Source organism: Diaporthe batatas (assembly GCF_019321695.1).
Source record: "Diaporthe batatas strain CRI 302-4 chromosome Unknown Contig00003, whole genome shotgun sequence".
NCBI classification, from domain to species: Eukaryota; Fungi; Ascomycota; class Sordariomycetes; order Diaporthales; family Diaporthaceae; genus Diaporthe; species Diaporthe batatas.
The window spans coordinates 5,896,856-5,920,402 of record NW_025408550.1 but is presented as its reverse complement, the minus strand read 5'-3'; the positions used below and the strand labels follow the sequence as shown (position 1 = coordinate 5,920,402).

The window sequence follows — 23,547 nt, the reverse complement described above, 5'->3', positions numbered from 1 at the left end:
GGTCTGACCAAGTCCACCCAGTCGATGCTGTGCTCTGCTTGTCATGGGCAGGATGAAAAGGGTTAGATAAGTGAGATATTTCGAATAGTGGATGTGTCTACTGTCCGCCTTTGCAGGCCTTCTTTGAGAGCCTCGTCACCATGAGGCGTGTTCCCCATCTCGTATGAGGCACGTGTGATCTGCATGTTTTGAAACGGCCCATTGCCTGCAGAGCGCCGGCTTGATGGGAATACTGATGAGCTCATGAGAGGAACAGCGTAGCCTTGGAGGGCGGCTGGCGCGCGACATCTGGAACAAGGGAGCCGGGCAAGGCCACCTGGGCAATCAAGTGAGAGGCGCCGGACTGTGCTCAAGTGGCTAAACTAAGTGTTTTTACTCATAATCTCGTCATGACTTCCGATTACTCCCGCTCAGGCGGCACTAGTTTGGGAGAAATAGATGCATGCTCGGTGGAAGCTAATATAATCACAGTATTCAATCTAATTTCGGGTCTATAGTTCTTCGGTAACACCAGCTGCGTCAATTGCGGACTTTTCCTCCTTTTTCCTGTCCCGCCGAGATAGCCACCAAATCGTCCAAGTGATTACTGCTTGCGCCACAAATGTGATGGTCGTGTAGATGAATCCCTTCCTAAACCTCGGAGCATCCAACACGGGGTAAGTCAGCAGCGGGAGCCAAGCATTGAATGCGTACCCCGCGGCATTCATGATTCCCAGTACCACTGCTCTCTCCTCGGCATCTGCACCACATATTTCGTTTGCCCAGGTCATGGACAATGGTCCATATGCAACGGAAATTCTTGACGCGAAGAACGAGAACCATTTGAGACCTGCCGGGATTGACCAAATAGCGAGCAACAATGACGTGAAGAATCCGAAGAACGTGGATATGCTCATCACTGCTGGTCTGGAGCGCAGGTAGTCCGATAGGATGGAGAAGCTGACAGTCGACACGAGTTGAACAGCAGACTGTGCTGTGGGTATCTGCAGCATTCAGAGTTAGTCATCAAATAACCAGACAATAATTTTTTATATCAATAGAGCAAAGACTAGGCCACAAGGTGCTCGAGTGGCCAAAGCATATCTCGTAACCTATAGCCCCTAGCTTCTTTGTTATATAGGTTGAGAATAGGATGTGTTTGTTCCTAAAAGGGCAGAAATGTATCTGGAAGCTGCTTACGATGTTCTGCGGGACTGATGTCAGTATTCATACGTACTTTAACGACACGGCAGATCGTCAACAACTCGGATTACTTACAACAGACGTCACGGGCCATCCTGTGGCCTTCAGCCACAGAGATAGCGGGTTCACGCTCGAAGATGGCCCCGTGTTGATAAAGACAATGTAGAGGAGCGTCAAGCCCCACACATGCCAGCGTGTGAAGACTCTCTTCAATATTGACCAGCCCAGCTTCCGGCGTGGAGCACGGCCAATGGAATCCATCCGCTTCCGGGCGAGCACAGCGTCATCGTCTGTCAGGTAGAACGCACGAGTGTTCTCTGGCAGGTCGGGAATCATGAAGTAGCCCGCAAGACAAATTGGAAGACTGATGAAGCCGTCCATGAGGAAAAGCCACTTCCAACCAGCTAAGTTTAGAGTTCCGTTCAAGCCAGTGTAAACGGCTGCTTGAAGGTATCCGGAGAACATCCCTGCCGCCGCCGAGGACGCATGGAAAATACAGGCGCGTTTCCCGAGCTCGCTCGGCTTGTACCAGCTGCCGATCAAGAAATGTGCGGCGGGATAGAAGATACTCTCGACGAGGCCGACCAGGAATCGAATAGCAATGACTTGATTGCTGTTGTTCGTAGCAGCAAGGCAGAACGTCAAGATTGTCCATACAAGCTCACAGCTTGGGATCCAAATTGAGGGCCGAACTTTGGTCAGGATGAACTGGGACGGGAGTTGCCCGATGACATAGCCTGTAGTCCACGCCACATCTATCAAGTTCAATTGGTTCGAGTCCATGGAAAGGTCTTCTTTCATTCTAGTAAGTGTTAGCAACCTGCCACATATACTAAAATAAAGTATTGTTGGAAATCCGTAAAAGTAAGTGAATGTACTAACCCTGATATGTATGCATTGGTAATGTTCGTCTGGTCTAAGTTCTTGATGAAGTATCCGAAGCAAAGGATCGTAAGGAGGGAAACATCTAGTTTCTTCACGCTGAGTGTGATGTTAACTTAGTCTTGCTACAAACCCTGGCATGTATAAGACGGGAATCCGTGACAGCACGAGAGAAAAGTGATGCTCACAATTTCCGTTCCTCTGCAGTCCTCGTCGGTTCATAATCCTGCGATAGCGATTAGTGTGCGTCTCTCACAGATTCGTTGGTATCTCCGCCTCACCCAAAAGTAAGACCACCATGGTGCCTTCTTCCCTGACGAGTCGTCGCTGAGAGCAGATTCTCCTCGGCGAGGGGAATCTGCCGAAGAAGCGCGCACGTCGTGCTGAGATTTGTCTTCGGTCGCCATGGTCCCTGAAAGCAGCGGCATATAGACGTCCGGTGAATCATCTAAGAAAATGGACGGGCTAGCGCCCTTATATGTACGGCCTGACATCCCACCCGGTTATCTCTCCGGAGATCCAGGAGGGAGAGCGGAGCCGGATTGTAAGGATGAGGCAAACTCTTCTCGGCCTAGGCAAGGAGTGTGCATCGAATTCCATGTAGCTTTACCCCGTTGTATGGATTCAAGCTCATAGGGGCTAGTGCGGGCAAAGTACAGTACAGCCGCTCGCGAAATTCGCAATCGGAGGCACGGATGGCGCGTATGATATACAAATGTGGGGGGTGCCCGGCGTTAAATGGAGCGTGGACACAGGGACACCACGGGACACGAGCGACACTTCATCGAGTAGCTGGGTATCTGAAAGGGTTCCAGGAGCAGCTGAAAGGCTTTTAAAACATTCTAGTCTTCGCCATGAAGCAAGCGGAGCGAGCTATTGGCGAATATGTCGTGATGCAGGAGGCCAGCAAATAAACTGACAAGCCCCAGAAAAGCCATAACTAACAGGACTGGGGCTGAGACTGAGACATTATTGGACCTTGCAGGGTGATTCAGTCATGAGAACTTGCGGGTGAGCTGTTCCCCAATTTTGTACCGTGGATTTGAAATCGGCTGGCTGTCGGGGATGGCGCAATCTACCTTGCATCTCGCACCACAAGCTCGTGCCCGTTGCTGCTCAAGTGCTGGCTGTGAGCCCTCCGCGGGGTGAACCACCTGGGCATTCTTGATTCTCATATTTTTGAACAGATTCTATGTTAGTAATACTGTATTTGGCATGGAGACTTTGCGAAACCTGTCTTCCAAGTGTATGCCTCGCTAAGTGTGGAATCCTATGCACAGAAAAGCTGAAATAAATGCGTCAAAACTACCACAGCAACCACATAAAGGGATTCGGAGGATCAAGCTGAACAACTCAAATGTTTACTAAGCATTACTGTGGTAGAATGCAGGTCTGAGGAATACATATACAACCTTGGAACTCCGAAGACACGAAGAACAGCTCAGTATCATGGGATAACTAGCGCTACAAATGTGTGATAAAATAAACCAAGATGTATATTTTGCTCGTCTGAAAACTTCACTTGCACTAATCCCATGACACCAACACATCTTCAAAGGCTCACATGATTTCACATGGTGGCTCTTGTCTTACCTTTCCCTGGTGTGCTGGCTGTTCAGCAGTCAATCTCAAGGAGGTTGTCTCTAGGAGGCCACATGAATTGGATGGTTTTAAGGGATTGTCTCTTGAAGATTATAGAGAAACTGAGGCCGCGCAGCGTACACCTGAGTAAAGCTTATAGATCCTTGAGATTATTGTTTATCCGTACACTATGAAGGTTACTCTGATCTTAAATAGACAGTACAGATGTCATACAATGCTCGTATGATTGCTTAACTTGTGGTGGCATGTGTTTCTGAGGACTTTCTTACTTAGACCCTTATGCGGCCAATAATATCCATTGCTCTTGATTCCAGTATCATATATACTGCTTTCTCCTAGCTATGATGTCCTTCATGAGGGCCCCATGTGGTCTCTTTAACATCTACCACGATCCCATTATTTCCACTGTCTTCTCGTCACGGAGGCCTCCCCAGAACTTTAAGAGCACCCGCAGAAATAACTCATCTTGAGTTCCCAAGCAGGCTTGCGCAAAGAGTGTCATAGACGATTTGAATCGCTTAGCTTCCTCGGAATTTCCGAAAAGTGCGTCAAGGTCGTCTTCCCCACATTCGAGAACAGCCTCCGTGGCATTGTGTAGTCTTGGCCCAAGTAGGGGGTGCTCGATGTAAGCCCTGGCCTCCCGCATTGTTCCTATCCCATAGAAAATGCTGTTTATATGTTTTCCCAGGCCAGTGACCCGGGGAAAGACAAATAGCGTCCAGTTGCTCCCAGGCCTTTTTTCGCCCTCTCGAAGCTCGCGAATGGCCCGCTCGTACTCCGTTTCCTCCCCTCCATGGGCAACCTTGAGATCTTGGATCCTAACAAACCTCTCCAAATCATGATCTGGAAAGATTCGGGAAGGAAGGGCGTGCGATGCGTACATGACCATTGTACAGAAGCTACGTGAGAGTAGCGTAACAAGTGTGTTCAGGGCTGCAGCCAATTGAAGTGTGGGTCTGTAAATGTCTGTAAGTTCGCAAAGAAACTGTTCTGTATGATCGAGGCTCCTTCCACCGGGGTATTCTGGTCTCAACTCAAAAGATGCCTCAGAGACTGACGTGGCAGGGAGCAGAAGTGATTGAAGATATGATCCTATTGATCCCAAGTGGGTTAGATAGCAAGGACTGTATAAAATGCTACCACAATGCTTTGATGGTATGCCGACCTTTAGGTTCGACAAGGACATTGTTCCAAGTCGATAACAATTGCGAAAACGGGCCCTTTGTCTATAACAGATTAGGTTTCCCGTCATGTATTGTTCCTTCGTCGAGATCGTTCCCGTCCTCCCTTTTGTTCAGAACAGGAAAATTGCGGCACACCAGTGATGACCGCTTCCGTCTCCGACGTTCAAGTATGTAGGTATCAACAAACATCATAATTAGCACTAGAAACAGAGAACCACAGCGATTTGCATGTAAGGTCGACGAGCCCACGGCTCCTTCTCACACGGCAATCATAGGTGTTTGTCGAAAATTTGCACCCGCACAACGATGATTGGGCAAATTCTCACAAAGCGCGCTGATCGATTTTCCCACAGCGTTCAGGCAGAGGGGGTTGCCCCGGCTTGGATAGGTACTAGCACTTGAGATCTCCGTGCAGTGGGAAACCGAATGGCCTTGCGTTGGGCCCCGACTAACATTCGTCGTTCCGCTTCATATCGCCCAGTCGCAATGCAAGCGAACAAGCTCCACCGGTACTTAGCAAATCGACACTAGTCTTCCGGCGTGAAGCAATTGTGCATGGCAGCGTATTCAAAATATGGTGTGTTCTACCCTCTGTAGTCCCAGTCGACAACATTTGAAGCCAGAGTGATCCTTGGGTGTCGAAAATCAGGTTGCGAGGAACCAGATCGTGGTGAGTAGACAAGGCTCTGAGTTGTGATGGGATGAGAAACAGAAGCACCATGATCATCTCCGTTTTCCCTTCGCCTCCTGCCACAAAGAGACGTGATTGAGCCAAAACTTCACGACACAGGCGATCACCCGGGCACCAGTTGACCCGGGCTGTGGGCAATCCCCTGACGGTCAAATTCTGGTCCCTAATGAGCCCTCTGTTGGCGATGTGGTTCATCTCTTCTTCTCAACCATTGAACGGCGTATGTCGCCCAGCACTCCACCAGACCCGATCTTGGACGCACTCGATCTGGTCTGGTCCATGCACTAACTGGTTTCGTTTCTATTCCGTATACGTCGGAAGACATACATGGCGCCTTCATACAGTGGTTCATGCACTAAGTAGTCCATGTCTGCTGCACAATTTTAGAGTCTCATGCATAAGCATGACCTTGGTCTGGTGATAGAACCATTCAAGCAAACTCAAGGAGATATCAGCTGTAGTACTGTAGTATGCCTTTAATTCTCAGCCTCGGAAGCAGTAGTTGGATTATCGGAACATACGTCCGGGTGTAGATTTGATGATAGCTATCCAAGGCCGGTCCCAGATGGACCGTCATCCGCGCCCGTCTCGAGCGGTGGATGAATTAGTAAGAGAGATTAAGTTCTCGTAGAATTTGAAACCACGTTCGCCTTAACACCATGCAGACTTGCTCCGCATTCTGATCTGAAGCTCCCGTCCGATTTTGTGGGATCACGACCGATAGTCTTGCCCCAATCGGGTATCTAGATTGTGTGTCGGTTAGCCAAAGCTGGGTCTTTGTGCATTTAACACCGTATGAAGGGACCGCATAGAGCCTCTCATGTGTACAGAAAAGGTTGAAACCACTCACTTTTACCCAACCCCCTCCATCTGGGCCGCATTTGGCATTAATGAGATCGTCTGCCCTCCAGTACTCGTTGACACTGCATGGGTTGGGCGTAAAGCCATGATTGCAATAATATACTTGGACTTTCCCACTCTTCCATGCTAGATTACCACTGCCGTCAACTTCTGATCCCGCATCACAGCTCCCGAATATCCCGTCTTTCGTCGTGCTGGTGACTGCCGCCGTCAAGTCTGCACTCCAGCTGCTGGTCTCATCGTAGAGGTGCCTCCCCGAGCAGCTGACCTCCGGGTCGGGGAAGTAGTTGATTGTGTCAAATTGGTTTGTTATGTTGGAGAGACTGTTTATTTTGGGTGCTTGCTGCGTGCTCAGGGACACGATGCTGTCCGTCGGCGCTGTGTCCGTGCCTGTCGATGGCACTGTTGTCGGCAAAGCCAGTCCCAAGATGGGGACGAGAGAAAATGAAAGGATCAGTGAGTGGTACATCTTGGGAGCCGGCCCGGGGTTAATATGAAGCGAATGAATATCCCGAAGGGATCAGCAGACTAGATCGCCAAACAAACGGGCACGAATGGGGGGAAGAGGAGCAGCACCAAATGCTGGCTGCGATGGAGGGAACTCGGCCAGTCATAAATTAAACACGGCACTCAAGACAAGCATGGGGCCGTTGCCATAAACAGGAGTCAATCTCATTGTCGTCGGCGTGAAACGCGAAACACGGAACGAGATCCTAACCTGGGCTTTTTGGGGGCCTCGGAGCGTGCCGAGAAATTAAGGCCCTGCTGAGAGATCCGCATGAATCCACTTCCAAAAGCATCACCGACGGCCCGTACCAAACATTTCTTCACCAGCGCGTCTCTTGTAGATATAAAGCGCTCGCTCTAGACCTCTGGGCTCCTCGTAAAGCACTGGTCTCGTAGAGCATTGCTCTCGTAAGAGGGCTGATTTAGACCCGGCCTTGGACCCAGCCCGTCGACTCTCCCCAGGTACAGATTACACTAGTGATCGCGGACGAGTACCGAGCTTGGCGCCGGATCAGCTGGGAGCCCCCGGCCCCGGCCTAGACCGCGTGTCTCCAGGAACGCCGGTACCCGGGAATATTCAGCCAACCATCATCAAGCTAGGAGACTGCCCAGCTGCCGTGAAGCCTCATCCTACGGTGTTCGCCCTCGAATCTGCTAAGCTCGAAAATGCTAGGCAGTCTGGTAAATGAGACAGAGGACTTCAGGATAGCTACCGTAAATTGCCGTGTCCCCTGCCAATACAACGCCGCTGCGCCTCGGTACACGCTCCAGCAAATGAACACGGGGCTGCCGCGCAAGGCTTCAATGACGCTATGGGACGAGCAAAGGTACGGTGAGCCTCTCGATAACAACCAGGGGCACCTGGAAAGTGAAAGTGGAATCACAGCACAGCCTCACTCGTGTCTTTGCCTGGCTGGATGTGCATGATTTAATATCGCCGGCCGACTGAGCCTACCTAGGCAGTTACCTCATTAGTCAGCTTGGCAAAATGAATGTCTTCCATACCTAGGCTACTTGAGTAATTACTCGATCGTTCATAGGATGTCTGCTCGGATTCTTGGATTCTTGCCCCAGGGGCAAGCATGCCCAGGTGCGTGCTATACCCCGAGTACTTGGCAATCGCTGGCTGCCCAGGTGTGCCAGTGGATCTATCCATGCGGTTATGGTTTAGACTGGCTCGCGAGGAAGGGCGGCTCAACAAGGCAAAGCATGGGATGACATGGCCAAGGCGCCTGGGCACTTTTGCTGCTCAAGTGTAATTTATTTCATCAAGCGAAAAGGCACGGGTTGTTAGGTATTTAGAGTCCGACGTTATTTTCAACGTGACAACGGATGTCTATCTGTGCAACCCATGAGTTGCTCGAAATAATGCGGCACGTCCTGAGAGCACAACGTGTGTAAAGCAATGATACCGGGACCCCTTTTCAGTCCTAGACGCCATGCTTGAGCTCAGTTCCCCAACCCATCACGAGGACAAGACTTTTCTCCTCCGATATGCACCGAGCCTACTCTACAAGACCATCATAAAACGTTCTGAAACCCTCCCCAGCCAAAAAGAAAAAGACTATACTCTCAACTTTGGCCATCTGAGCCATTGAGAGAGAAAGACAACGTAAACAACGTCAGCATGGCTTTCTGCCGATGCTTTGTGAAAGCAACAAGTGGGGGGTAAACCAAGCTAATTGTATCAAGTTCCCAGTCTCCTCCGTGAAAAAAGACGGAAATCAGAACAATCTCGACCGAACCGCGGTGAAAGTACGCCGAGGTCATCCGTCTGTCCACCCGTGTGCCTCTAATCTGCATTGAAAAGTCGCTGCAGGTCGCGAGTCGACAGTCTGCCCAGATTCTTGCTTTCCCCCTCGTCAAGAGCGGCATCGACGAATTTCCGCTTCTGTTCTTGTAGATCGGCAATGCGATCCTCCACGGTTCCTTCGACAAGGAGGCGATGGACCTTGACGGGCTTCTGCTGGCCTATCCGATAGGCGCGATCCACAGCTTGCATCTCAATGTATGGGTTCCAGAAAGGGTCCATCACAATAACGTGATTGGCAGCTGTGAGATTGAGGCCCGCATTCCCTGCCTTTAGAGACACCAACATCACCTTCGTGCGCGAGTTTGGGTCCTGGAAGTCCTGAGCAGCAGCGTCCCGGTGGACACGTGACATGCCTCCATCATATCTACAATAATTGAGGCCAAGCTCGTACTTGATGGGTATCTCAAGTAGGTCGAGTAAGAAAGTGAACTGAGAGAAGACAATGGTCTTGTCCCCGCTCGATCGGATGTCTCCCAGAATCTTGCAGCACTCCGACACTTTGGCAGATGGCATCCAGTTCTTCTTCAGATATTTCATATACCGCTTGTGCTCAAATTTGTTCTTCTTGGCCTCGGTTCGCAAGCTCTTGAGCATATGAGGTTTGACTTCTTCCTCCTTCTTTTTGCCCTTGCCCTTGCCCTTGCCCTTGGATTTGCGCTTAGGCTTGTTCGCTTTGCGGCGAGTCTTCGCCGCATTCTTGTCACTTTGGCCAATGAGCGAATCGTCGTCGTCGTCGTCGTCGTCACTGTCCTTAGCAGGATCTTCTTCGTCGTCATTATCAACGATGAAGTCCTTCAGGTTGCCATTACGGTCAACATCATCGGAGTCATCCAAGTCATCATCGGAATCGGTCTCGGATTCAGAGGAGTCATCTTCCGTGGAGCTTGCTTCCGAGGCAGTCTCAATGTCATCCTCATTCACAGCTGTCGGCTCAGGCATGTGAACTGCCTTGAATGATGTTAGGTTGATAACCTTCTTCGGGTCAACAGCTCCACGGCACTCCGGGCACTTGAAGGTACTACCTTCGTCGCCAGCTCGGATGTTGTTGTCAAGGGCCCTCTCGGCAAGCGTGGTAAAGCACTCGGCACATGTATTGTGTCCACATGGGAGAACGATGGTCGGATCAATGACCGCGTCCAGACAAATGGGGCACTTGAACCCTTCCTCGTTTTGCGCTTTGAGGCGGGCTACTACATCAGGGGCGAGGGTCTTGGCCATGGCGTTCATGTCTTGCTCAGTGACCTCGTTGTTCCCGACATAGTCCACGTCGAGATTTAGGTGTGGATGGCAGCAGGCCTGGCGAAGACGGAGGAGCAGAACAAGGATGTTGCTGTAGTTCTTTCCGACGGTACCCGCACGGAGATATTTGTTGAACGTGATCCTTGTCTTGTTTTCCAAATCGGTGTAGAATTGTCGCTCATCCTCAGAAAATTCAACGTGAGCGACAGCCTCGGTCTTGGGCGGCAATATCACTAGCGGCTTCCCGTCAAGTGTGGAAGACTTCATCCGTCGGAGCATGATAGCTTTTAGTAGGACGCGAAGGGCGTCCATAGCTTTCGTCTTGGCATACTCTCCGGCAGAACGGCCTCGACCCGTCCGAGGAGTTAGACTTCCAAAGGTCTTGTTGAATTCCTTCTGCTCATGGTAAGGTTTGATCTTCAGGAACTTGATCAGAGAAAATAATTCATGGATACCGTTCATCATCGGGGTGCCTGTCAGACACCAACGGTAAGTGCCTTTGAGGGAGCACGACCCCCTTGCCTGGAGAGTCTTGTCATTCTTGATGCACTGAGCTTCGTCGAGAATCACTCGGTAAAATTTGCTGTTCGGGTGCAGGAGCGGGCAACTCTTGGCCAGCTCTGCGTCACGGTCCGGTCTGGCCCCAGGATGGTGGGACACCCACTTGTCAAACCGCTTCTGCTCAGCGCCTACCTTGCCGTACGATGTCAAGACAACGTCGAAGTTACGAATGTCCTCGTATTTCATAGACTTGTTGTGCAGAAGCAGGACGCTAAGACGGTGTTCAGGCTTGAGCTTCTATGGGATTTGTCAGCACAGATAAAATGCAAGTTTATCACAGAGTCTTACCTTCTTGATCTCGATCTCCCACTGCTTCAGGAGAGCGATAGGCCCCACGATGAGGTTCGTCTTGTTCCTATTGTCAGGTGAAGGACGGCTCACCATCAGAGAAAGTGCGGATATCGTCTTTCCCAGGCCCATCTGTTACCGCATTAGCAAGTCCGGTGCTTGTCTTGTCGAGCAGGTCTGGTTTAGCTCTGGCCTCAAGCCTGACGATGGCGACCTGAGGCAGAGATGAATGTGCTCGGGCAAGGCTTGATGTGGGGGTTGGATAGTAGACCTACATCATCAGCCAGGATGCCACCCTGGTTCTTGCCCTTCTCGCTATCCATCATCCATTGGAGGGCCAGCTGTTGATGGGCATACAGAGCATATCTGAGTTGCTCCGGGGTACCGATACGATCTTCCTCGGGAATATCTTCATCGGGCCGGATGTTGGCAAGGAGGTCCTTGATCTCCTCGGCTGTCTTTCTGGGGTCATCTTGTAGATCGTCGTAATATGACCGGAGATTCGCACTCAGCGGGTTACCCAAAGCGTCGAGGCCGTTGACCCAGTCGATGTCGTTGGTCAGGTTGATAACCTCGGGCAAATAACCTCCCCTGGCAGGAACCTGTGACGACACAGCTGGATAGGGGTTGGTGTTAGCACCCCAGTTCTGCAAGGGAGCGTAGGCGCCTGAGTTTAGGGTTCCTGGTCGGTTACCCAGTGACGCCATGGGGGAGACGTCACCAGCATAACCTGCAAACCCGTTAGCAGAGTTGGAAACAGGCAGGCCAACAACATTGCCCGTGAGTCCATATCCGCTAGACGGAAGGTAGCCTTGTTGCTGACGGGAAAGAGTTGCCTGCCTAGCCGACTCTGCGGCTGCAAAGTTTGGTGTGTAATGGAGGCCAGGCAAGGGGCTGGAAAAAGGAGACACACCCATTGTCGGATGGGTATTCGGCGGACCCATGGACGGCAGAGAAGAGCTCGACGGCCCATAACTCGGGGAACCGTAAGCGCCGCCAGACTGGGAAGGTATAGGATGTACTGGAGTGTCAAAGTAGTCGTCCAAGTCGTCATCAAAGCCGAAAGACCCTGGCATACGAGACGACGGCTGGCTGTGTCCAGCCGGGGACTCATTGTTCGGACGGAATGGATCACGTTCTTGGGACGACAGAGGCTGGGGCTGATGCTGAGGCTGCGACGGTTGTGAGGAACGACCTAGAATCCTGTCGAAGGCAGTGGGTCCAGAAGGTCCAGCAGGTGCCGGGGAGGCCGGGGAAGAATCGGAGAAGGAGTTGTCCTGGAAACCATGCTGAAGGGATCTGGCGAATCTCTCGTCTGCCTTGGCTTGTTCGATTCGCGCAAAAGCTGCCTTCTGTTGCTTGAAGAGCTGCTCGAAGTCGGCGTCGTCACTAGAAGAGCGTCAGATATCATTCCAAGGCTGGTAGTATATTCTACCTCAGGATGGTGCGCCAGACATACCCGGTGAGGTCAATAACATCACCGTTGCCGGCCCAGAAGTCGTCTCCCACAGACGGAGTAGTAATCGCGGTGTGCTGGGGACTCGGGGTCGTTCTTCGGGACTTGACACGGGAACCGGAGGAAGCATCGTCATCGAGATGGGAACCAAAGGTTCGTTTCTTCTGTCCAAAGGCAGAGGCTGCTGTGGAGGCGCTGGCAGGCGTGAGAGTTCCGGAGTTGGAATAGGAACTTGGCCCTGGACAGGAAGCCGGATTAGCATAACTCGGGATGATAGAAAGAGAGAAAGCGAGCCATTGCCGGCTTGGGTGCAGGGGAGGAGGAGACAGCCATGCGTATGACCTGCCAGAGTACGCACCAGCATATTCATCCGAGCGATACGGCTGCATGGTGCCGCTGGAGTTGGCTGCCCTCTTGGAACCTGCCGCGGGGTTAGCAGATGCGGGTGGGAAGAGGCGACGACGGGCGTGTGGGACCTTGAGAGTTGCCTCGGGCCTTGCTGACTTGGATCCTCAGTTTGGCAATCTCTTTCTTGGTTTCTGTGATCTGTCTTGGGGTGTCGCTCTCCTGTGGCCCTTCTTGGAGGGAAGCAAGGATGGTTCTCGAGATTGTCAAGGCATCGAGGAGCCCGTCCAAGTCCGGCGGAGTCGCCGCAGCCGGGCTGGATGAGGCTCTGTCCATATTTGTAGGAAGCGTGAGACGGATGCGCAGCCGGCTCTGCTGGGTTGTATGCGTGCGTGCGACCACCGATTACCCCGATGGAAAGCCAGTGGGACGGATGCCTGCGTTGCACAAGACCTGTAAGCAGTTATCTTTTTCCTTCCTTTTTTTTTGGCCGCACGTGTCCCAAAGCGACCAGGCTGCAGCCGACTGGGCCCGAGGTGCAGCAGGAACTCACTTGTTCTGCGACGTGAAGAATAGACGCACGCGGGGGCTGGACGGTGCCAGTCGCACTCCCCGTCGCAGTCCGCAATCGCAGGTGTCACTTGCTCAGTGGCGCTGCATGTGGTGGCAGGACGGAGGCGGCTGATGCACTGTTTAGTGTTTGCTCGGAGCAGACGGCACGACAAGACCCGTCTGGAGGAGAAGGACCTACTGAATACCTAGGCACCTAGGTAGACTAGACTGAACCTCAAGACACGCAAGGTGTGGCAAGAGAGGCCAGTTGAGAAGGCATGGAGTAATTGGTGTCTGGGAGGGAAAGAGACGGTTGCTATAGTGCCTTCCTGAAAGACGCGCCGCGGGTCGCGTAGGGTCAAGGCGGCAGGCAGACAACACAACCCCACTACAGCTCATTCATTGTTCGGTCCTGGGGTCAGTCTGTTGGTACCGGTACTGGACGGCGTAGAGACATTCGACCGAACCCCTGCCTGGGAGCTGAGCTCGCCTGGGCATTTATCACAGCCCACTTTCCAACCCCCACGGTGCACTTGCATCACATAAATATAAGTCTTGATTGAATTCAACACCCGTGAGCAGTCAGTCAGTCACTCGCCCATTCTTAATGACCAGTTGACTTCGGACCCAATTTCCAACGCCGCCCTCCACACTCGTCCAAGTGAAGTGGGAGCGGCCACACGGGCTAAGCAATTCTGCTGTTGATATACTTTATTGCACCTCGCCCTCTATTGGCCGGGTACCACCACTCATCCTCGCAAGTTTCCACGCGCAGCCAGCTGTCACGAGGGGCAGTATATTAAGAGAGCTGGCCCCATGGTTGTTGGTTTTGTGCGATACCAAGCCCAACGCATTCTCTAATGACCTCGGCACCTTAACGTAAGTAAGTACCTAGCTAACCTAGGCAGGTATTGATTTGGTCTCAAAAGACCAAGGAGAACAAGCCTTTCCCCTGTTGTCCCCCCGAATCCGAAGCAACCGTCCGTGAAGTGCCAAGTGCCCCAAGTTACGGGGGGACCCCCCAACAGAAATTCCTCGCTTGGGAAGAACTCTTGCTGCAAAACCCTTATGCAGGACGGCTTCCCGTGGCTAAGCAGAAGGAAAGCAAGCCAATGGGAGTGAAGTCTGCCGTGATGTCTTCGCGCCTCTTGGCTATGCCTCTTAGATCTTGCTCGCTACGTTGGGCTCAACTCGGTCGAGGATTTCCACCAGCTCGTCATAAAGCCGTCGCTGCATCTCCTGTCCCTCCTCGCCACGCACATAAGCACTGGGCTCTCTGATTTCCAACGTGTCCAGCCACTTGCCGTGCGTTTCCGGCCCCGCCGCGGCAGCGTCCACGATAACCCTCGAGCCCACCTCGGCAGACCGGCCGAGGAGCTGGCTCGTGAACATCAAGAACATGGACGCAGGGAACTTGTTGTCACGGAACAGTGCTGTCCGGCAGAAACCTGGGTTCAGGGTGTTCAGGATGACCTTGCCGTTGCTGCTACTGGTGGGTTTCGACATCTCCTGTGCGAGCTGCCGGGTCAAGAAGACCTGCAGAAGCTTGGAGGTCTGATATCTGTCAGGTTCCACCGAGTCTGACCTGAAGGCATCAAATATTGTCGAAGCTGTTCTTTCCCTGAACCCTGCCTGCACATGCGGGGTGATAATCAGCAAGTGGTGCTAGTTGCGAGAGCCTCGTGGGCTGCTGACCGGGCGATGACATACCGCGAAATGTGCATCCGACGACACAATCACCAAATTGGGTTGGACATTGAACTTGGTCGCGGTCCGCCTCAGTGTCGGCAGAAGCAGCAACGCCATGAGGAAAGTAGCAAGCACATTCACCGTGATGGTGCTTTCAAACCCCTCCGCCAGCTTCCCAAGTGGGCCGACGAAGGCCACCGACGCATTTTCCACGACCACGTCCAGGCGCTGCAGCTGGTCCGCACGGTGGCAGAATTGCTTGACGCTCTCGAAGCTGCAAAGGTCCACGGCCCAGACCTCCACGACATCGCCCCGCCCGGTCGAACGCTCAATGTCGGCCCTGGCGCGTTCGCCCTTCTCGGTATCGCGACATGCCAGGATCACCCGAGCTGCATCAAGCCGGGCGAAATGCCGCGCTGCTTCGAGGCCTAGCCCGACATTTGCGCCTGTGACGATGATTGTCTGCCCGGTGAAACTCTTTTCTGGTTTCGGAAGGCGCCGGAACTGGTTGTAGAAAAATGTGATGAGAAAATTGCTGGTGTTGCAATCAGCATGTGCGCGGGCTGAGCTCTGCAGGAGGATTTACCAAGACTCACAGGTCCAAGGCCATTATGAGAGTGGACAGCCAAATGAATGGGTTACTGCTGCCTGTTTCCGCAGGAACGCTATCCATGGCGCCTTGAAATAAACCACGTCACTTGCAGAAAAACATTTGCCAAGTGGCTTCAAAACTGTAACTGCGGTGTTTGGAGACGATTGAAGTCCTCTCGCTGCGTCACTGATGCGGGTGGGGTGGTCCGAGCGAAGTCGAAAACAAGAAGTGAAACGTCCTTCTCCGCTGCCGGTTGCAGTGGCAGGTTCTAGTATCAAGCTGCAGAGTATTTGAGCCAAAGATCAGGCGTCAATGTACGTAGTGCAATCATTTCGTCCATTTATGTTGGTGGTACTGAGTTTTGCAGCTTAGTCTAGGCATCTCGAAAGATCCGCCCTCCAGGCCCGTCCTAGAGTAAGTACGTCTGTATTAACACCAGTTAATGCAATGAATGTGATGAGCAAGGACTACTCCGGAACGTGTCCGAAGTATGAGCAGCGGCAAGTCTCCAACAGTTTCAGACCTCAACAACGAAAAGCTAATTCGAAGTTTCTGCACTTCTGGGCTTTTCGGCCCTGGTTTGGCCCTCGATTGCCGCCTGCTTATTCGAATTGCAAGACTTGCGCAGCTGAGCCCAAAGACTCAAACCTAACAGAATAGCAGCTCGAGTTTTCTTGCTGTGAGGGAAAATTAGGTAATCTGGATGTGCTGAAGCTCGGACAAGTCCAGTCCAGACAAACAACTCCTGGCAAGACACCCTGATCATGATCGCACGGGCATCCTGTTTGAAGCCATTTTTAAAAGTCCTAATTGGAGGAGAAAATCAATCTAAAAGTCATCACTTTGTTGTTTCACCTTTCCAACACCCTCAGGTGAATAAGCCCAAGTCTTTTGCCACCAAATGCCTCCTATCCTTGTCTGAGCGGCACGAGGCTGAGGCTACCTGCCTACATAGTGTATTCTCTCTGCACGATTATTAGAGTTGTGTGGTTTCGCTTCTATTCCGTATACGTCCGAGGACATACATGGCGCCTTCATACGGTGGTAAGCACTCAAGACCGTCTTTGAGATAAACACACACAAAGGCAAGACCTGGTGGCTGTATCGGCGCCCATCCGCCTTCGAAATCAAGGATACCGACATCAAGCCTCCCGGGATGTCAATCTCGTCTGCGAGCCTCCTTGTAAGCCCCATTATCACGTCAATTTCACCGTGACGACAGAGCGAGCTGGAATTTGAACGGTCACAGCGCCGCCAGAGAGTGTAACAACTGTGGCAGTAACTGAGTGCGAGTTGTCTGTCAGCCAGGCTGACGCAGCGGAGGGGCTGAATCCGTTGAAAGAGATCTTGGAGGACTGGGCTGAGCCGCCCGAGTTTGTAAAGATCACGACAACGGAACCATCTGCGTTCTTAAAAGCGCCGATTGCTACACCCGAGATGGTTCCCGAAGTGCCAACACGGACAGCTCCCGGTCGAACAAATCGTGACCACATCGTCAATGCAAACAACCTCCCGGACGGTATCGCGTTCTTACTGTCGAGGACGGCCCTGGGCGGAAGAACAGATTAGCACTAGTCATGATGACCAGCAATTCGAAGAAGAAGACGTACACGAGGTAGCTAGACGCTTGACCTTGGTTAACTTCGAGACCTTGCCAATAGATGTATCCCGACAGATTGGCGTTTAGGATTCCAGTAGCGACCTTGTTCGCCCATGTGAGTCCCTCGGCAAGCCCGCCATTATTGTACCATGTTGTCGCCCATGGGCTGCTTAGATCTGCCCCTTCTGTCATCCAAACTGGGAGCTTCGTACCAGTGATGGCCGAGTTTGGGTCGCCGGTGTACATATGGCTTGTCAGAAGGCCGAGGTAGTTCTCCACGCCGGCAGAGATGAGGCGTCCAGCCACTGTCTTGGCGTTTCCCCATCCGATTGTATCGCAGCATGCAATCTTGACTTGGGTGTCGAGGCCTGCTGACTGAAGCGTCGCGGAGAGAATGGGAAGGAAGGACGTGACCTCAACCGGGTTGTTGACGTTGATTAGCATTGAGGAGTAGCTCACTCTGCTCTGTGGGTTAGTGCCGACTTGTGTGACTGATTTTCTGCTAACATCATTGATGCAGTGTCGGGAATTCGGATTGCTTCTTTCCTAGGGGTACCTCGTTTTGACACCCATCATTGATGGAAACGAAACACTCACGTATAGTCTGGCTCGTTTAGAAAGCCAAGATGCGTGACTGGGATACCTGCATCTTTGTAATACTGCACGTATTTGACCAGAAAATTCGCGTATGCCTGTCTCCAGTCTCCAGAGCTGCAAGAATGCCCAGTCGTCCCGCAAAGGTAGCCCCCATTGGTCTCGACGCCGTTGGTCTTCATGAAACCTGGCGCGCTCCAGGCGTCGGCATAGATGGTTTTCACACCATACCTCATTGCTTCTTGGCTTAGCCACACCTGCCCGGAATCATCGTTATTCCATGAATATGCAGGATTGCCTGCGGGAGACCCCGGAGAATTGGGCAATATACTATCGCCCGATCCGCCCGATCCTATCCGGTTTCGAATGATGGTAAACCCGGCGCCCGTGGTGGTGTTGAACAAGTAATCTAGTCCTTGCCTTCGGACTGCTGTATCCCCAAGGTTCTGAAACTCTTTGGCACGGCCGAAAGCCTGTGAAAAGCCAAATCCATCGATTTGCTGGTATGTCGTTCCAATGTTTACAGTGATCGCAGTTTGAGCAGTCACGAGTCCCACCGAAGCTAGGCCTATCAGTGCCTTGAACGTTTTCATGTTGGCGTTGATTTTTCTTTTATGCCGGTTCAAGTGTTGTTCACTCGTTGTCGGTATATGAATGACTGCGCCGGCACCAAAGACTCAGACATCAGTTCAACTATATATCCTGATGGCAACCGCCCCGTGGATAAAACTAGGTTTGAAGCTTCACCCAGACCACTTATAGGCTGACGGGCGTGGGATTCTCCGTATTTCCCTTTCAGGCAGTGAGTGATGACTCCTGGGGATTTTTGATTGGGGGAAATCGACCTCAGCCGGTGGGGAAATATCAAGTCATTAAAATCACATATCACAGTATCATTGTAGCAACCAAGTGTCGTTACAATGAGCCCCAAGTCACATTTGGGGGCACAAATCGAATGATCAAGGCTCAAGCCGTGCCTCTTGGCACCCGTTTCCATCTTGACACTAAGAAGATTTGCATGGATAAACTTGAATGTCAGCGCAATGGCAGATATTGAGATATCTGACGGTGAGCCACATAGGTCACGAGCGGTATAGACGATTTGCAGAGACCCATCCTGCACTTAGTATTTTGTCGGTCATTCCACGATCACCAAGTACCTACCAAAGGCTGACCCTCTTCTCTATAGGCAAAAGTACATACCCGATCGGGTGCCAACATCTCCGGTTCGCGGATTTGCATTCCAAAGCCATCGCTTCGGTAAAGAGATCTTGGAATACCCCGTAACATGTCTCTGTATTTTATCAGAGACTCTTTGAATGCATTGGATGCATCCATACCAAACAATTCAGTCTTTCGGCACCCGTGCGATAGTGGTAAGATATCGCTCAAGGAAATGGATGCACTTGTTGGGCCAGATGCATACGGCGCCGATATGAAGGCACTGGGTCCTTCCAACTTACACAGAGTCACTGGATTAATCTTAGCAGCCTTGAGTCAGTCAAATTAGTTTTACTTCAAATGCTCTTTATAAAATTTCCGTGATCGACTCAGCCGAACCAATTGCAACTTTTGGTCGTTCACCACGACGTTCCTTCAACTTACCTAGGTATGGACTACGGAATCAAGTGGTTCTTCGAATTCATTACTAAGATGCAGTAACAGTGGGGAAGTGAGTGGCATAGCATAGAAACAAGCCCAATGTTATATTCTATGAGATGTACTATTACCATAGTAGTTTCGCACTTTGAACAGTACGAATACTTCATAGCAGGCTTCCTGCAGCTCTAACCTATGTGATGACCTTTTGCAAGAGGCTCCCCTATAGAAAATCATCCTGTAGGAAGGTGTCACATAGGCGAGAATCCTAAATGAGGGTGTCATATACCTGGGTAGGATGTTCAGGGAGAGATACTGGGAATGCGTAGCGGAGATATCAGCAGAGTTCTCACAAAGATATTATCAGCTGAGTTCATGCATATGACCACTAATAACACTGTATTTCTTCTCACGCTTTGGCGTAAGATGGAATTGGTGATATAGAGCAACCGAAGTTCTTTTATTGAGCCCCGGTCCTCTCATTTCTCGACGCCAACATGCCCACAACCTGATCAGTGAGCCTTCCCAACATCTCCAGGCCCGGGTCGTGATCCGGGTTGACCTCGGCGATCGTAAGGCCCCCAATCTTGTCGCTGCCCACAAAGACCTTTAGGGCCCGCATCATCGACTCCATTGAGACGCCTGTGAAGTTTGGCACATGCGCCAGGGGGAACATTCGCGGGTCGATCGAGTCCACGTCGAGGTGTACCAAGACGACGTCGACCCTGTCCTCGAGGAAACGCAGCGCCTCGGCCGCGCGGGCCTCGGGCGCCCGGGCCACCGAGGCAGAGCTGACGACCTTGAAGCCATTGTCGAAAAGATAGGCGAAATGCTCGGGGGTGTTGCCCGCGAAAGTCATGTTGGTGCCGAACAGTACCGTGTTGCTTGGGTCGCAGACGGGACCACCCCCGGCGGGCCGGCTGAACTGCTCCATGCTCTGCAAGGCGCCGGGCCCCCGGATGAGGTGGGTCAGGTTCATGCCAGCGAAGATTCCGGTGGAGTCTGGGTCGGCGGGCGAGGCCATGTCTGTGTCTGCGTCGATGTATACGAGGCCAACACGTGCGGGAGGCGACTGCAGGGCTGCGTGTTGCCAGAAGGCGGACATGATGGCCGGGGACATGGCGCACTCCCCGCCTAGGACGAGCTGGAAGGGGGGTTTGGCAGGGGACGGGGCGCTGAGGTTCTGCACTATGGCTTGATGGACGCGCTCGCAGACTGATATGTTCAGGTCCTCGTTGCGGACGTGGCCTGGCGCGAAGGTTGTTGGTTTATATGATGCGATGTCTTCTCCCAGGGCGTGTTTCTCCGAGATGGAAGGGATCCCGGCGTCCCGTAGCTTTTGCACGATACCAACATCTCGGAAGGCCTGTGGTGCTTTGGACTTCCCCGGGAAGACTGAGCCGCAGTCTGCGGGCACGTAGGTGATGGAGATTGATGAGCGTGAGGATGCCATGACACTCTTGCTGCTGAGGCTTCGGAGGGACTCGGCAACATGAATGCCATCTTATAGCAGAGGGCCAAAGGCGTAGGTTCAATACCCAGGCAGTGACGCCCTTTCGGATTGTGCATGCGTCTGTGGCCCATAGGGCGGGAGCCTTACCCAAGACGCACGACCATGAATAAGCGCCCTGTGGCGGTGGATGAGATTGATAACATGAATCAAACATGGACCGGGGTGTACCGACTGTTCGGCTCAACAAGACTGAGTGAAACTCACCGACGTCATTTCAGGGCCGCCCTACCCTTCTCCTAGGCATGTACTGCTGCTGTACCGAGCCCGCCAGCCCGCCAAGCCCGCCTAGGCCCGGAACCCTGTTCAGGTTTGTCACGGCGGCCCACCGTCTCCGGCCCCGAGCGCCAGTGCCCCCCGAGGGTGCCGAGCCTTGTGGGCCCACTGTAGTCCGTACTTGCCTGGGCACTAAAGTACTTAATAAGTGGTGGTTCAACTTCTGAATAATTTTCCCTTGTTCGGCCCGTTCTCATCCCCAGGTAACCCTCCGCGCGCCTCTTGACGGAGCATACCCCGGACAGATGTCGGATTAGTGCAGTCCCATCCGAGTTCTGTCGACTCACCACACCCGAGAAAGCCACCATGGACCGCCACGACCGCGCCGGCGAGCGCGCGCCCCTGCTGTCTGACCGCCCGGCCTCTGCCCCCTCCGCTGCCGGTGCCGGCGACCACATCGGCGACGGCGGCATCGTCCCCTGGCGCTCCGAGCTGGCGCTGCTCCTCAAGTACTCGCTGCCGCTCATCGCCACGTACCTCCTGCAGTACAGCTTCTTCTGCATCACCATCATGATCGCCGGCCACCTGGGCGCCGACGACCTCGCCGCCGCGTCCATCGGGAGCATGACCATGAACGTCTGCGGCCTGGTTGTTTTCGAGGGCATGGCCACCGCCCTCGACACCCTCTGCGCCCAGGCCTACGGCTCTGGCCACAAGGTCGGCGTCGGGCTGCACATCCAGCGCATGATCTCCCTCATGGCCCTCTCGCTGATCCCCGTCGGGCTGGCCTGGATCTTCTCCCCCTGGATATTGCCCCTCTTCGTCAAGCAGCACCACCTCGCCGTCAAGGCAGGCGTGTTCCTGCAGTACAGCCTGGTCGGCCTGCCCGGCTACGGCGCCTTTGAGGCCGGCAAGCGCTTCTTGCAGGCCCAGGGCGACTGCAACGTTGGCATGGCCGTCCTGATCATATGCGCCCCGGTAAATGCTGCCCTCAGCTGGTGGCTCGCCTTCCCCATGCAGATGGGCCTGGCCGGCGCTGCCCTCGGCTCTGCCCTGAGCAACAACCTGAGGTTTGTCCTCTTGCTCATGTACATCATGTCCCCATTCGGGAGGTGGTCTCATGTCTGCTGGGGCGGCCTCTCGAGAGATGCCCTTCGTAACTGGGGGCCCATGGTATCCCTCTCCTTCGCTGGCGTCATCGTCCTGATCGGGGAGTGGGCCGCCTTCGAGATCTTGACATTTAGCACCAGCTACCTGAGTACCGACCATCTCGCGGCCCAGACACTATTGGTATGCCCCATCCCCTCCCCCCATGCTGCCTCCTCAGCCCCCTGACTCTGCCACAGACAACAGCCATAGTCGTCGTCTGGCACATTCCATTCTCCATCAGCGTGGCACTATCTACCCGAATCGGCCACCTGATCGGCGGCGGGTTTGTGGACACTGCGAAGCGTGCAACCACCCTGTACTTCTTCGTCTTCCTCTTGGTCGGCCTTTTCAATGCTGCAGTCCTCTACTTCTTCCGATACCCGATAGTGTCCGTGTTCAGCAAGGACCAGGCCATCCGTGAGCTTGCCGTCGGCTCCATGTGGCTAGCTGCAGTCTTTGAAATCATCGACTCCGTCGTCTGCGGGACCAACGGCCTGCTGCGAGGCCTGGGCAAGACGAGCGCCGCAGCCTATTTTGCCATGTCAATCAACTACCTCGAGGCTGTCCCACTTGCCATCTGGTTGGAGCTTGGCGCGCCGGCGCTTGGCATTGATGGGGTGTGGATCGGATTTGGTTCCGGCGTGGCTCTTACGATTGCCTTGGAGTGCCTCTATGTGAGGTTGCTGAACTGGCAGCGTGTTGTGGACAAGGTGAAGTGCAGGGAGGACGTCGTCAACGACTGAACCAGGTGCAGCAGAAGACGCAAGATTGAGCAAGACGACCTTGCCTTCGAATGCTGGAAATGCTGGCGCTGCCCAGGTCTGCGGAAAACGAGCCATCACGACTTCAGCCAAGGAGCTGATAGCCCGACACATCGTGGAGCCGCATCACCCTGAGACAAGATGTAGGAGTACGGCCCCGATCACAGTCAAGACAGACCTCTACATTCGGATTGCTTGCTTCCTTATCCCCGACAGTGGCATGACTGAGCCATTCGCGAGGCTGAGCAGCTTGCAGGGTGTGTCAAGACTATGACATCGGTTGTCTTGGGCAGTCCCGTGGCAGAGCGCCTCTCGTGAGCATTTAGCGGGGGTCGGCTCAAGACAGCCCGGACTCTCAGCCCGGCGCATCTGATGAGGAACAGCCTGAACACTCATGAAGGTCGAATGACGTTTCCAGGGCACAGTAGTAGGAAGCCTCAGGTGGGAGGCAAGACACCACTGTGAATAGAGTATCACATGCAATATTGTCGCACCACCACCAAGTCTTTCCAAAGTCATACGAGGTCAGAACAAAGCTCCTGTAGTCTGCTTGCCGCTGGTATGTAGTCTCGTATGAGGTTGTCCTCTGGGGGGTTGAGAGGGAGTGGGAAGGCGATAGATGCCGTGGCCACGTAGAGGGCAACCAAGCAATGCTCGTGCTCGTCCCATCTAAG

The 23,547-nt window shown here is 53.1% G+C and overlaps 7 protein-coding genes across 7 annotated transcripts; 1 reads left to right on the top strand and 6 right to left on the bottom strand.

Annotated features, from left to right (window-relative positions):
- Nucleotides 1-491: 491 nt before the first annotated feature.
- KVR01_002073 (uncharacterized protein) lies at nt 492-2,471 on the bottom strand (the record flags this gene model as incomplete). The annotated part of the gene is made up of 6 exons (XM_044783037.1): nt 492-983; nt 1,258-1,284; nt 1,342-1,984; nt 2,065-2,163; nt 2,253-2,290; nt 2,346-2,471. The coding sequence occupies 6 exons, from the start codon at nt 2,469-2,471 to the stop codon at nt 492-494; spliced, it is 1,425 nt and encodes a 474-aa protein (XP_044647088.1).
- Nucleotides 2,472-6,145: 3,674 nt separating this feature from the next.
- On the bottom strand, nt 6,146-6,871 carry KVR01_003444 (uncharacterized protein; the record flags this gene model as incomplete). The annotated part of the gene is made up of 2 exons (XM_044790101.1): nt 6,146-6,310; nt 6,347-6,871. 2 exons carry the CDS (start codon nt 6,869-6,871, stop codon nt 6,146-6,148), a joined length of 690 nt encoding a protein of 229 aa, XP_044648459.1.
- Nucleotides 6,872-8,198: 1,327 nt separating this feature from the next.
- KVR01_002951 (uncharacterized protein) lies at nt 8,199-13,526 on the bottom strand. The gene is made up of 8 exons (XM_044781367.1): nt 13,363-13,526; nt 13,165-13,292; nt 12,743-13,048; nt 12,625-12,687; nt 12,270-12,504; nt 11,086-12,199; nt 10,811-10,942; nt 8,199-10,759 (listed from the first exon to the last, which is right to left on the bottom strand). The coding sequence occupies exons 3-8, from the start codon at nt 12,945-12,947 to the stop codon at nt 8,702-8,704; spliced, it is 3,807 nt and encodes a 1,268-aa protein (XP_044647966.1). The 5' UTR covers nt 12,948-13,048; nt 13,165-13,292; nt 13,363-13,526; the 3' UTR covers nt 8,199-8,701.
- Nucleotides 13,527-14,324: 798 nt separating this feature from the next.
- On the bottom strand, nt 14,325-15,525 carry KVR01_002243 (uncharacterized protein; the record flags this gene model as incomplete). The annotated part of the gene is made up of 3 exons (XM_044793233.1): nt 14,325-14,795; nt 14,874-15,387; nt 15,449-15,525. The coding sequence occupies 3 exons, from the start codon at nt 15,523-15,525 to the stop codon at nt 14,325-14,327; spliced, it is 1,062 nt and encodes a 353-aa protein (XP_044647258.1).
- A 1,115-nt stretch (nt 15,526-16,640) lies between these two features.
- Nucleotides 16,641-18,231, bottom strand: KVR01_002115 (uncharacterized protein; the record flags this gene model as incomplete). The annotated part of the gene is made up of 4 exons (XM_044782318.1): nt 16,641-16,992; nt 17,055-17,504; nt 17,642-18,068; nt 18,102-18,231. The coding sequence occupies 4 exons, from the start codon at nt 18,229-18,231 to the stop codon at nt 16,641-16,643; spliced, it is 1,359 nt and encodes a 452-aa protein (XP_044647130.1).
- Nucleotides 18,232-19,517: 1,286 nt separating this feature from the next.
- On the top strand, nt 19,518-23,531 carry KVR01_003567 (uncharacterized protein). Its single transcript, XM_044788518.1, has 2 exons — nt 19,518-22,253; nt 22,310-23,531. Exons 1-2 carry the CDS (start codon nt 21,330-21,332, stop codon nt 22,853-22,855), a joined length of 1,470 nt encoding a protein of 489 aa, XP_044648582.1. The 5' UTR covers nt 19,518-21,329; the 3' UTR covers nt 22,856-23,531.
- On the bottom strand, nt 19,698-20,690 carry KVR01_002507 (uncharacterized protein; the record flags this gene model as incomplete). Its single annotated transcript, XM_044782776.1, has 1 exon — nt 19,698-20,690. The coding sequence occupies one exon, from the start codon at nt 20,688-20,690 to the stop codon at nt 19,698-19,700; it is 993 nt and encodes a 330-aa protein (XP_044647522.1).
- Nucleotides 23,532-23,547: the final 16 nt, after the last annotated feature.